The sequence below is a fragment of the Rhinoraja longicauda genome, chromosome 9, assembly GCF_053455715.1.
Source record: "Rhinoraja longicauda isolate Sanriku21f chromosome 9, sRhiLon1.1, whole genome shotgun sequence".
In the NCBI taxonomy this organism is placed as follows: Eukaryota; Metazoa; Chordata; class Chondrichthyes; order Rajiformes; family Arhynchobatidae; genus Rhinoraja; species Rhinoraja longicauda.
Genome location: NC_135961.1, coordinates 56,952,310 through 56,965,729, shown reverse-complemented (window position 1 = coordinate 56,965,729; position 13,420 = coordinate 56,952,310). Strand labels below are relative to the sequence as shown.

The following is a 13,420-nucleotide window of genomic DNA, read 5'->3' as shown; positions in this document are numbered from 1 at the left end:
AAGGGCTGAATGGCCTACTCCTGCACCTATTGTCTATTGTCTTGCTGCCCTGATTTGAACGGGAGACGCACAGCTCACGGTGGCGCAGCGGTAGAGTTGCTGCCTTACCACGGCAGTCACGGGGAGAACATACAGACGTACCCGTGGTCAGGAGCAAACCCGGGTCTGTGGCGCTGTGAGGCAGCAACTCTTACTGCTGAACATACAAACTCCGTACAGACGGTACCCATGGTCAGGATCAAACCCGGGTCTCTGGCGCTGTGAGGCAGCAACTCGTACTGCTGCGCCACTGTGCCGCCTTAAAACATCTTAGGATTTCTAGCAGTTAGTTCATTTAGCCAGCAGATTTCTGGTATTCTCACTAGACATGAACTTTCTCCTGTCGTAATAAAATCAGAAACTCCTGGAGGCGTTCAGCCGGTAAGGCTGCATCTGTGGGAAGAGACGGTCATGGAATTGTACGGCACTGAAACAGACCCTTCAGCCCAACCCGCCCATGCTAACCGTGGTGCCTTCATGAGTAGTCCCATTTCGCCCATGTTCCTCTAAAACGTCTCCTGTCTATATATCTGTCCAAATGTTTTTAACCTTTGTAATTGAAACCATCTCCGCCTCTTTCTCTGACAGCTCATCCCATGCATCCCACCATCCTCTGTGAGGGGAAAACCTCTTAGATTTCCTTTAAATCTCACCCCTCTTGCCTTAAACCTAAGCCCTCTTCAGAAATTCGACCCCAAACAGTAACTCTGTCTCTTCCCGCAGATGCTGCCTGACATGCTGAGTATTTGCAGAATTCTCTGGGTTTTGTGTTGAGATTTCCATCACCAAGTAGACAATTGAACCATCCTAACAACAACTGGAGAGCAGTCCTGAACAACTATCTACTTGATTGTAAACCCTTTGATCGGACTTTACAGGACTTTATCTTGCACTAATTGCTATTGAGGGCGTGCAGCGTAGGTTTACTAGGTTAATTCCCGGAATGGCGGGACTGTCATATGTTGAAAGACTGGAAGGACTAGGCTTGTTTGTATACACTGGAATTTAGAAGGATGAGAGGGGATCTTATCGAAACATATAAGATTATTAAGAGGTTGGATATGTTAGAGGCAGGAAACATGTTCCCAATGTTGGGGAAGTCCAGAACCAGGGGCCACAGTTTAAGAATAAGGGGTAGGCCATTTAGAACGGAGGTGAGGAAAAACTTTTTCAGTCAGAGAGTTGTAAATCTGTGGAATTCTCTGCCTCAGAAGGCAGTGGAGGCCAGTTCTCTGAATGCATTCAAGAGAGAGCTAGATAGAGCTCTTAAGGATAGCGGAGTCAGGGGGTATGGGGAGAAGGCAGGAACGGGGTACTGATTGAGAATGATCAGCCATGATCACATTGAATGATGGTGCTGGCTCGAAGGGCCGAATGGCCTACTCCTGCACCTATTGTCTATTGTCTAATCATTATTCACGTTATTCCCTTTATCATGTATCAGTACACTGTGGATGGTTCCATTGTAATCCAGTTAACACGCAACAAAAGCTTTTCACTGTACCTCAGTACACGTGACAATAAACTAAGCTCAAACCTGTAGAATGTTTTTAATTTCCTCCTCCCACGGGTTAACTGTGCATGACCAAGCATTGTATCACAAAATGCTAGAGTAACTCAGCAGGTCAGGCAGCATCTGGGAGAGAAGGAATGGGCGACGTTTCCGGTCGAGACCCTTCTTCAGACTGAGACTGACCAAGCGTTGTAACCTCCTACTATGAACATCAACTTCTCCAACTTTAGATAGTTCCTCTGTCCCTCTCTTCCCCTCCCCCTTTCCCAGATCTCCCTCTATCTTCCTGTCTCCACCTATATCCTTCCTTTGTCCCACCCCCCTGACATCAGTCTGAAGAAGGGTCTTGACTGGAAACGTCACCCATTCCTTCTCTCCTGAGATGCTGCCTGACCTGCTGAGTTACTCCAGCATTTTGTGAATAAATACCTTCGATTTGTACCAGCATCTGCAGTTATTTTCTTATACTACGCATTGTAACCTTTTCCTCTCTTTCAGGATTGAGGAGACCTGGAGGTTGTGGCAGAAGTTCCTGGATGACTATACTCGCTTCGACGAGTGGCTGGAAACGTCTGAGCGTACCGCGGCCGTGCCCAACTCCTCTGAGGTTCTCTACACGGTGGCCAAAGAGGAACTCAAGAAATTTGAGGTGCTGTAGCAAAGAGACTCCTTCAGCAGCCTGGAGAACCTCCTACCTCTGCCCCTCCTGGCCGTTCGAACGGTTTATGCAGAACCACATTATTGTTTGTGGCTGCATTTGTGACTTTTAACTAGGATTAGACAGGGCACCTCAGCTTTCTTCTTGTGCAGGAAAATAACCGCAGATGCAGGTACAAATCGAAGGTGTGCACAAAATGCTGGAGTAATTCAGCGGGTCTGGCAGCATCTCTGGAGAGAAGGAATGGGTGACGTTTCGGGTCTCTGACCCACTGAGTTACTCCAGCGTTTTGTGTATATCCTCAGCTTCTTGATTATTCGCGTTGCACTCATGGCGTTTCTTTAGACTTTACCTTCGACTTTAGAGATATAGAGTGGAAACAGGCCCTTTGCGCTGACCAGCCATCATCAGCGATCAGCTGACCAGCCATCATCAGCGATCAGCTGACCAGCCATCATCAGCGATCAGCTGACCAGCCATCATCAGCGATCAGCTGACCAGCCATCATCAGCGATCAGCTGACCAGCCATCATCAGCGATCAGCTGACCAGCGATCCTGGCAGTAGCACTATCCTATACATGAGGGACAATTTTACAATTTTTACCGAAGTCAATTAGCCTACAAACCTGTACATTGTATTTAAAAAAAGCAGTCACGTACTACTTGAGATTTAGTTTAGAGATACAACGTGCAAACAGGCCCTTCGGCCCACAGACCAGCGATCACCCGTACACTAGTTCTATCCTACACCCTTGGGGCGATTTACAAAAGCCAATTAACCTACAAACCTGCATGCTTTTGGAGCCTGGCAGGAAACCGGAGCACCCGGAGAAAACCCACGCAGTCACAGGGAGAACGTACAAACTCCGTACAGCCAGCACCCGTTGTCAGGATCGAACCCGTTGCGCCGTGAGGCAGCAACTCTACCGCTGCGCCACCCCCATGCTGCCCCGACAATTTCCTGCTCGCTTGAAGAAAGCTTCCCCACTAAAGTCTACTGATTTCTTCTGTCAGTGATTAGTTTGGGAGGGTGTCGAAGATTCCTGGCTCCTTGCAATGGTGATAGCATCAAGCAGTCAGACAGATGAAGGAATGCTGCCTGACAGGAAGTCATTTCAATTAACTTAGATTATCACAAGGAATTCTAAATAAAGACCACCGGAATGCGCACATTTGCAGCCAAAATTACACGGCTTTTCAAAGAAACCTTTGAAAAATCCAGCTTCAGGGAATCACAATGCAAGTTTATTATGTTGGGCCCAGTTGATTTACTACTTTACATGGACCAATTAAAAAGAAAAAGTGTTACTAATTGAGTGTTTGCAATTGTCGTGGAGAGTAATTGGGACGTTGTGGTCTGCTCTCCTTCTGTCCTCAGGCCTTCCAGCGGCAGGTGCATGAGAGCCTGACCCAGCTGGAGCTGATCAACAAGCAGTACCGCCGCCTGGCCCGCGAGAACCGCACCGACTCCGGCAGCAGACTCAAACAGATGGTGCACGAGGGCAACCAGCGATGGGACAACTTGCAGCGCAGGGTCACGGCCATCCTCCGGAGATTAAAAGTAAGGCTTCATTGCTGGGAAACCGGGAGAGGGTCTCTGCTCAAGATTCAGTCCACATCTGTACATCGGTGACGAATAGCATTGGGCGGAGCACCACCTCAATGGTGCTTTATTGCCATCTGTGCAAAACACGGCGAAGTTCTGTTTGAAGTAGTCAGATTTGGCACCAGTTCCGAAGTCCGGTCTGCTCGTTAGGTTCTATGGAGCAACGGCCGATCCGGGGCCAATCACCGTCGTCTGGGTTGTTCAACGTCCCCCTCCTCACCCTGTGCACCATTGTGCCTTGTGGTCACCTCCTACAGTCGACCTTAAGGGTGAGGAAGGTACATGCCCAGTTCACGTTCCGACCGGCCTTGCTCTTCGCGGCCTTGCTCCTCTTCGGTTCTCCGGTCTTCGGGGGACGAGCGGAGGCCGGACTCGGCGGCTTCTCCCCCTACAGGCCACGGCCCGCCAGGACTTTCTGCGTTTGGCCGCGCGGCCCACCGGGTCTCTCCGGGTGGGTTCCCGCTTCCACGGCGGGCGAGCCTGGCCTACTGTCGGTTATGGCCGCGGTTCGTCGTCGGGCCTGCCACGATCCATAACGTCTTCAGCACCATAAAACCTCTCGAGGCCCTTCTGAGGGACCGTCTTCTGTAGATTTGGGATTGAGATAAACAAGGAACGAGGACTAGGTGACAAAAAAACCTGGTCAAAGTCACTTGAATAAACTTTTGAAGCAGCATTTTAAAGGAGGAAAGTGAGATTTAGGACATTTTCTGGTACTGGGAGTCATTGGGAGAATGTGCAAACTCCGTACAGACAGCAGCCATAGTTAGGATTGAACCCGGGTCTCTGGCATTGTAAGGCAGCAATCTTACCTCTGTGCCCCCGGTAATGCCCCCCCTATACGTTTCCACACTTGGGTATCTTTGTTTAGCAACAACATGAAAGGTAGTGGGGGGTGAGTCAAACCAGCACACTTTGAGGGCAGAAACAATGCACAGTCTGGTTGACTTCTGATTGTGTGGCACAGAGTTCGATGGGTCTGCTTTGGAAGAGAGGGTAGTTTAATAGTGAACTTCAGGCGAAGCTAGATTAACTTACAGTGGCTTTCTCTCTTGTTTTGAAACAGTACTTTATTGGTCAGCGAGAGGAGTTTGAAACGATGCGGGAGAGCATATTGGTCTGGCTGACTGAGATGGACCTACAGCTGACGAACATCGAACATTTCTCTGAATGTGATGTACAAGCCAAGATCAAGCAGCTGAAGGTATTGCCAGATATCTGGGAGTCCTTATGGAGGCTGCTATTTTACCCAGGTGGTAGTGAATAGACACTGTGTTTAACATGCCACCCAAATCTCTTTTCCATTAACTTCATCCCTGTCTTAACGTTAAGTTGCTGGATCTGCATGCTCTTTCTACAGAGGCCGGTGAATTGATCTCTTCCATCAGTTCTGTGACTGTGATTCGAACCAGTGCTGTTAGCTTAATGGGTTAAATTAATGCAAGGTGTAGGCAATGCTAGATCAAATAGAAAATATATAGCAGGGTGGAAATCTGCAGAGATAATAAGTACCCAGAGTAGATTGTAAATCAAGTTGGACATCATGAGCCAAGAATGTGGAGTGTTTCAAACCTCGAATGTGTCCAACGCAGATAGGGTTAAGGTAAACATTGAGCAACGTTTTTCAGAGAGGAGAAATGGAGGGAGATTGGGAGCTGAAGGTGCTTGGAGGCAGTGCTGTACAGGGAAGGCAGGGCATGCTAGAACAGGGCGGGGTATTCATGTTCATAAGTGATAGGAGCAGAATTTAGAAGGATGAGGGGGGATCTTATTGAAACATATAAGATAATTAGGGGATTGGACACATTAGAGGCAGGAAACATGTTCCCAATGTTGGGGGAGTCCAGAACAAGAGTCCACAGTTTAAGAATAAGGGGTAGGCCATTTAGAACGGAGATGAGGAAGAACTTTTTCAGTCAGAGAGTGGTGAAGGTGTGGAATTCTCTGCCTCAGAAGGCAGTGGAGGCCAGTTCGTTGGATGCTTTCAAGAGAGAGCTGGATAGAGCTCTTAAGGATAGCGGAGTGAGGGGGTATGGGGAGAAGGCAGGAACGGGGTACTGATTGAGAGTGATCAGCCATGATCGCATTGAATGGCGGTGCTGGCTCGAAGGGCTGAATGGCCTACTCCTGCACCTATTGTCTATTGTCTAATTAGGCCATTTGGCCCATCAAGTCTACTCTGCCATTCAATCATGGCTGACCTATCACTCTCTCCTAACCCCATTCTCCTCCCCACAACCCCTGATACCCGTACTAATCAAGAATCCATCTACCTCTGCCGTACCAATATCCGTTGACTTGGCCTCCACAGCCTTAGAAACATGGAAACATTGAAACATAGAAAATAGGTGCAGGAGGAGGCCATTCGGCCCTTCGAGCCAGCACCGCCATTCATCGTGATCATGGCTGATCATCCACAATCAGTAACCTGTGCCCAACCTCTCCCCATATTCCTTGGTTCCACTAGCCCCCAGAGCTCTATCTAACTCTCTCTTAAATTCATCCAGTTAAATGGCCTCCACTGCCCTCTGTGGCAGAGAATTCCACAAATTTACAACACTCTGAGTAAAAAAAAGTTCCATCTCACCACAGTTTTAAATGGCCTCTCCTTTATTCTAAGACTGTGGCCCCGGTCCTGGACTCCCCCAACTCCCCCTTCTGTGGCAATGAATTCCACAGATTCACCACCACAGATTCATGGAAATCAGCTCAGAAATTCAGATTTGGCTCACTGCGGGAAGTGACCCAACGTGTGAAAGTTGTTCTTCAAAGTGTCTCTGGGCCTTTGCTCTGGCGGCTCCATCGCTCCAGGTGGCGACTGATTCTCTTTCCATCCCTCAGGCCTTCCAGCAGGAAATAGCGCTGTACAAGTCCAAAATCGAGTCCCTCTTCCATCAAGGGGAGCAGCTCATTGAGAAGAGCGAACCCATGGACGCCACGGTAATCGAAGAGGAGCTGGAGGAACTCCGGCGCTACTATCAGGAGGTCTTTGGTCGAGTGGAGCGCTACTACAAGAAGCTGATGCAACTCCCGGTTAGTGCTTGTATTTGTCCTCAGACAGGGCGGCACGGTGGCACAGCGGTAGAGTTGTTTCCTGACAGAGACAGAGACCCGGGTTAGAACCTGACTAAGGGGGCTGTCTGTACGGAGTTTGTACGTTCTCCCCGTGACCTGCGTGGATTTACCACGGGCGCTCCGGTTTCCTCCCACACTCCAAAGATGTACAGTTTTGTAGGCTAATTGGTTTGTAGGTTAATTGGTGTGGTATTGTTGTAAATTGTCCCTAGTGTGTGCAGGTGGTGTTAATGTGCGGGAACTCGGTGGGCCGAAGGGCCTGTTTCCGCGCGGTATCTCTAAACTAAAATAAATGTTGTTCTGGAGGGGGATGGGGTTGGACCAGTGCTTTTCCCGATGCTATGTCAAGTCCCACTAGATCAATAACTTGGTTTCCCCAAATCATTGGTAATGTTGCTTTTCAGGAATTTGCAGTGGAATACTGTTTGTCATAGAGTGATGGATACAGTGATGGATACAGTGTGGATACAGCCCCTTCGGCCCAACTTGCCCACACCGGCCAACAATGTCCCAGCTACACTAGAGCCACTTGCTTGCGCTTGGTCCTTATCCCACCAAACCTGTCCTATCCATGTACCTGTCTTAACTGTTTATTAAACGATGGGATAGTCCCAGCCTCAACTACCTCCTCTGGCAGCTTGTTCCATACCCTCACCACCCATTGTTTTACTTTCGAGGTACAGTGCAGGAACAGGCCCTTCGGCCCATCGAGTCCGCGCCAACCAGCGATCCCCCTGTACGTTAACACTATCCTACGCAAAAGGGCCAATTTTACCAAAGCTAATTAAGCTTAAAAACTGTACGTCTTTCGAGTGTGGGAAGGAAACCAGGGGAAACCCATGCAGTCACAGAGAGAACGGACAAACTCCGTACAGGCAGCACCCGTAGTCAGGATTGAACCCGGGTCTCTGGCGCTGTAAGGCAGCAACTCTACCGCTGTGCCACCCAATGTTGCCGAGATCCCTTGAATTGCATTGGTAAGGCATCTTGTTTAGTTTAATTTAGCTTATTATTGTCACATGTACCGAGGTACAGCGAAAAAGCTTTTGTTGCGTGCTATCTAGTCAAAGAAAAGAGTGGGTTGCAATCAAGCTATCCGCAGTGTACAGATAAAGGATAAAGGGTACAACATTCAACGGTTAATTGGCTTTTGTAAATTGTCGCTGGTGTGTAAGATAGTGCTGGTGTTCACGGTGATTGATGGTCGGCGTGGACTCAATGAGCCGAAGATCCTGTTTCCATGCTGTATCTCTAAAGTCTAATCTTTCTTGCTGTCCACAAAAATAATTGGATCTTTGTCAGTGGCTTTGGAGTTTAGTTTAGCAATACAGCACAGAAACAGGCCCTTCGGCCCACCGAGACCGTACTGGCCAGCAATCCCCGCACATTATCACGACCCAACGCGCACTAGGGACAATTTTACATTTATACCAAGCCAATTAACGTACAAACCTGTACGTCTTTGGAGTGTGGGAGTAAACCGAAGATCTCGGAGAAAACCGAAGATCTCGGAGAAAACCCACGCAGGTCACGGGGAGAAGGTACAAACTCCGTACAGACAGCACCCTTAGTCAGGATCGAACCCGGGACCCTGGCGCTGTAAGGCAGTAGCTCTACCGCTGTGCCACCGTGCCAGCCTGCAGGAGAAGAGATTGTGTCTAGGATTTAATACCCTGCTGGAAAGACCCAAACTCCAACACTGCCTCAGCTTGCATTAGAATTTTATGCTCGACCATCTGAGGTAAAATTTGAACCCATACATTAGGATTTGGAAACAAGAGAACTACTATTCGAATGCTATTGATGTTATAAACCACAATCAGCAATAATTGGCACCCCGGCGAAATCACTCCCCATCATCCTGCGCTCCAATGAATGAACTCCCAGCCTGCTCAACCTCTCCCTATAGCTCAGGCCCTCGGGTTCTGGCCATATCTCCTCTGCCCCGTTTCCAGCTTGGAGCCTTCCTTCATGTAACAGGGTGACCAGAGCTGGAACACAATGCTGTAAGTGTGGCCTCACCAATGTCTTGTGCACCATGTCTAGCTGACGGACGATGACCAGGACATGTCCGACCGGGAGGGCGAGCTGGACGACAGCTGCGATTTCTCCAGCATGCACTGGTTTGACGGGACGGGCGAGCAGTTGGCAGCCACTCCGCTGTCGCTGAGCCAGTCGGCGGGCTCGCAGCAGGCCCGGGGCACCCGCTCGGGCTGCAACACGCCGGCCAGCGTCGACTCCATCCCCCTGGAGTGGGATCACGACTACGACCTGAGCCGCAACCTGGAGAGCGCCGTGTCGCGGGTGCTGGAGGGCCGCAAGGAGGAGGAGGAGGAGGAGGAGGGGGAAGACCGCGACGCGGAGTTCTACCTCAAGGGGGCAGCTGAACTCGCAGGTGAGCTGGTCCACTCAGCCTGGGGGGGGGGGGGGAGGCTGGGGGGACAGAGGGGGCAGAGGGAGAAGGGCTTTGGGGCAGAGAAGGAACGGTTGTGGAATCATGGGGCAGACGAGGAGGGGAGACGGAGGTCTGGATGTTGACAGGAAGGGGCCATGATCCGTGGCAGAGGGGAGAGCGACACAGCACAGAGGAAGCCTGGAGACAGAGGGAAAGGGGACAATGGAGTCAGTGGGCAGAGGAGAGGGGATTGAGGGTGTCTGGGGCAGAGGGAAAGGGAACCAAGGTGAATGGGGATAGAGGAAGAGGGGACGAGGGTGTCTGGGGCAGACAGGAAGGGGTGAGGGAGTTGGGGACAGAGCGAGAGGGGCCAGGAGTCTGGGACAGTGGCTGGAGGAGTCTGGGAGGGAATAGGAGGGCTGAGGGAGTCGGGGGCAGAGGGGGTGGGCCGAGGGAATGTGTGGAGGCAGAGTGTGTTTAGGAACTTGGAGAATACAGGGTGGGGGTGTGGGGAAGTGAATGGGCCGAGGGGGTGTGGGGAAGTGAATGGGCCGAGGGGGTGTGGGCTACGAGGTGGTGGGACTGGAGGAGGAGAGAGCCCTGCCTGGAGTTGCATCAGTGCGGGTCACAGCAGGGTGTGATTGCCCAGGGAGGTATACATTGGGCGCTGAGCGGGAAGGTTCCGTAGGGTGACCAGATCTCTGTGTTGCCAATCCTACGTCAATAGTCAGCTGACGATTAGTGCAGGAGCAGGCCGCTCGGCCCATCAAGTCCATGGCAGCTCTCGGCAAAAGCATTCACGCACCGACCGGTCCGGCATCCTTCTGAAAAGCAGAATGAAGTCAGTCACCACTGCTCGGTCTGGTCTACTCCTGGTCCAAATCTGCCGTCCTCTTCCTAAAACGGTTGTGGAATCTCCTGCCTACTGTGTTGAAGCAGCACTGCGCAAAGGCAGCAGTAGAGAAACGATTTGCCTTTCCAATGCACTTTTCACAACTTCAGCATCTTTTATAATGCTTTCTGTCTGGTTATTTGATACTGACTTGTGATTGCAATCTATGAAACACGATAGCCACTTTATCATTTTGTGCAGGCAGTTAATTAGGTTACAGTGATTTTCTTTGAGGGTAAATTTAGTGCTGGGTCATCAGAAAAATCTCCCTTTTTTCAATTTGTGTCATTGGATTTTTTTGGTCCTTTGACGCGGACCAGTAGTTTGACGTTGGCAGCAGAAGGGACAGGCAATCCGACAGTGCTGCCCTCTGTCAGCACGGCATGGTCACTACCTGTGCTCCAAGGATGCGGCAACAAGACAATTAATGAAGCAGGGTCTGGATCCAAAACGTCACCCATTCCTTCTCTCTGTCCGGCTGAGTTGTGCTGGCATTTTGTTTCTGTCTAAGACAATGAATGAACCTGACCCGTGCGAAACTCGGGCTCTAGGAGGGCTAAAAGGAGAGAGCCTTTTGTGCTCGCGACATCCGACAGGTTGATAGATAGGTGGCATTCAGAAAATAGGAGCCTTGTGTTTGTTTAAGGATTGTATGTGATATGGACAATAGACAATAGGTGCAGGAGTAGGCCATTCGGCCCTTTGAGCCAGCACCGCCCTTCAATGTGATCATGGCTGATCATTCACAATCAGTACCACAATCAGTTCCTGCCTTCTCCCCATACCCCCTGACTCCGCTATCATTAAGAGCTCTATCTAACTCTCTCTTGAAAGCATCCAGAGAATTGGCCTCCACCCCCTTCTGAGGCAGAGAATTCCAGCAGAGTAGGAAGATGGATGTCTGACGATCATGGATGAAGTCGGAACGGGCACTGTTTTTTTGTCAGGCTCCCTTTTCCCAGATCGAGATGGGTGATTCTGTTCCTTGGAGGGAACAGAAACGGGGCGGTGTAAGCCGAGGGAAGATTGCACCAGGGACGTGTTCCCTGCAATGTGAAAAGAAGCTCGTACACTGGTGGGGAAAAATAATTTTGGAGTGTAATTTAAAGTTTTCTGTCACTCCAAGAATTTGGAACTACAAAAGGGCAGAAATTGTGTGACTGTTTAATAATTTGCATCTATAGGACTCTGCACATCTGTGCTCTCCGAACCTTTTTGAATGGAGGCACCACCTGTAGTCAATGGTTCTTTATCGTCACGTGCACAGACGTACGGTGAAATTCTTTTCTCACAAACAGTTTGGCAAAGTATTGCCATACCTGAGCACAATCCCCGATTAGTACAAAGTGCTGAGAAATAGTCCACTGAGACCGCATGTAAGAGTCGCCAGGTTTTGGTGTATATGTTTGTACATCGGCATCTGCAGTTTCTTGTTTCTGCACAATTTTATTGTATGTTATTCACAGTTCTGTGGAATGGATTAATCTTTAGTTAACAGGAAGTCTTTAGACTTTACTTTAGAATTCAGAGACACAGCACAGAAACAGGCCCTTCGGCCCACCGAGTCCGCACCGACCAGCGATCACCTCCTGCACTAGCACTATCCTACACACTCGGGACAATTACAATTTTACCAAAGCCAATTAACCAACCTACCAACCTGTACGTTTTTGGAGTGTGGGAGGAAACCGGTCCACCTGGAGAAACCCCTTGTGGCCACTGGGAGAATAGACATAGAAACATAGAAAATAGGTGCAGGAGTAGGCCATTCGGCCCTTCGAGCCTGCAACGCCATTCAATATGATCATGGCTGATCATCCAACTCAGTATCCTGTACCTGCCTTCTCTCCATACCCCCTGATCCCTTTAGCCACAAGGGCCACATCTAACTCCCTCTTAAATCTAACTCCAAAGACGTACAGGTATGTAGGTTAATTGGCTGGGTAAAGGTAAAAATTGTCCCTAGTGGGTGTAGGATAGTGTTAATGTGCGGGGATCGCTAGGTGGCACGGACTTGGTGGGCCGAAAAGGCCTGTTTCCGGCTGTATATATATGATATGATGATATGATAAATATAGCCAATGAACTGGCCTCAACTACCCTCTGTGGCAGAGAATTCCACAGATTCACCACTCTCTGTGTGAAAAAAAAGTTCTCATCTCGGTCCTAAAAGACTTCCCCCTTATCCTTAAACTGTGAATGTACATACTCCGTACGGACCAGTAGGCAGGATCGAACCCAGGTCTCTGGCGCTGTAAGGCAGCAATTCCTGGGAAACAAAAGTGTTGGCAACTCTAGTTGAGCAGTTTTCATTCAGAGTCTGAGCACTAGGCACCAGGAGTGTTGGTGTTAAACACCAGGAACCCACCCTGGGTGTTGGACTTCTAACAATCTAAATGAAGAGTCATCAGATAAATAGTACCACTCTGTCGCAAGTAATCAAATCTCCGGCAGGTCAGTGCCGATGCTCTTGCTGTGGTTCACGTTCTACGTTACGAAGAGTGAATGCTATAATTTTTACCTGCTAGATGTTTGTGTGGTGACCACGACGGAAGATGGCAAAGAGCGGAGAGGGGTCTTTGCCTGATGCCAACTGTGTTCTTATTTCCACAGATGTAGTGATTCCTGAAAGCCCAGAGGCCTATCTAAAACTGACTGAAAGTACTTTGAGATCCACTGGTAGGCATTCAACCACCCAAGCATGTTCTGGCTCTCCTGCATCAACCCCTACCAAAACCCAACCCATTTTAATACTGACCTTGCATCGTTCCTTCCTGACCTCCGATTTTGTGTCCCTCACTTGTGTTGTGGAATGCAAATCCAACCGTAAACTGAATTAACTTGCAGCTAACCTTTCTAAACCTACGTGGACCAGTCTAGTGGCCAGTGCATGCTTGTGCCATTGGAGTTGGCGGCCTGACTTGTACAGGTAGATAGACATAAAATGCGGGAGTAACTCAATGGGGTCGGGCAGCATCTCTGGAGAAAAGAAATAGGTCTTTTTGACCTTTCCTTTTTCTCCAGAGATGCTGCCTGGCCAGTTGAGTTATTCCAACATTTTATGTCTATCTACGGTATAAACCAGCATCTGCAGTTCCTTCCTACACCTTGTTCTACAGGTAGGTTCTGGATGATGAGAGTGTATGTGCTTCATCATCTGATTCTGCTCTAGGTTTTGGTGCTCAAACAGCCTCGTAGTTGAGTGCCCAGCTCCGTGCCCCCTTTAGCGTTGATTGGATTT

The 13,420-nt window shown here is 49.5% G+C and overlaps 1 protein-coding gene across 16 annotated transcripts in view; it reads left to right on the top strand.

The window, feature by feature from the left end:
- LOC144596779 (nesprin-1-like) overlaps window positions 1–13,420 on the top strand; it is a 468,061-nt gene that overhangs the window by 421,096 nt on the left and 33,545 nt on the right. For 13 of the 16 annotated variants that reach the window (XM_078405564.1, XM_078405565.1, XM_078405570.1 and 10 more), the window contains 6 exons: window positions 2,051–2,201; window positions 3,590–3,772; window positions 4,884–5,021; window positions 6,659–6,850; window positions 8,939–9,287; window positions 12,793–12,858. In XM_078405564.1, the coding sequence (XP_078261690.1) occupies window positions 2,051–2,201; window positions 3,590–3,772; window positions 4,884–5,021; window positions 6,659–6,850; window positions 8,939–9,287; window positions 12,793–12,858 (1,079 nt within the window). The remainder of the gene's footprint in view (window positions 1–2,050; window positions 2,202–3,589; window positions 3,773–4,883; window positions 5,022–6,658; window positions 6,851–8,938; window positions 9,288–12,792; window positions 12,859–13,420) is intronic. The other 3 variants (XM_078405576.1, XM_078405568.1, XM_078405566.1) reach the window with 1 other exon arrangement.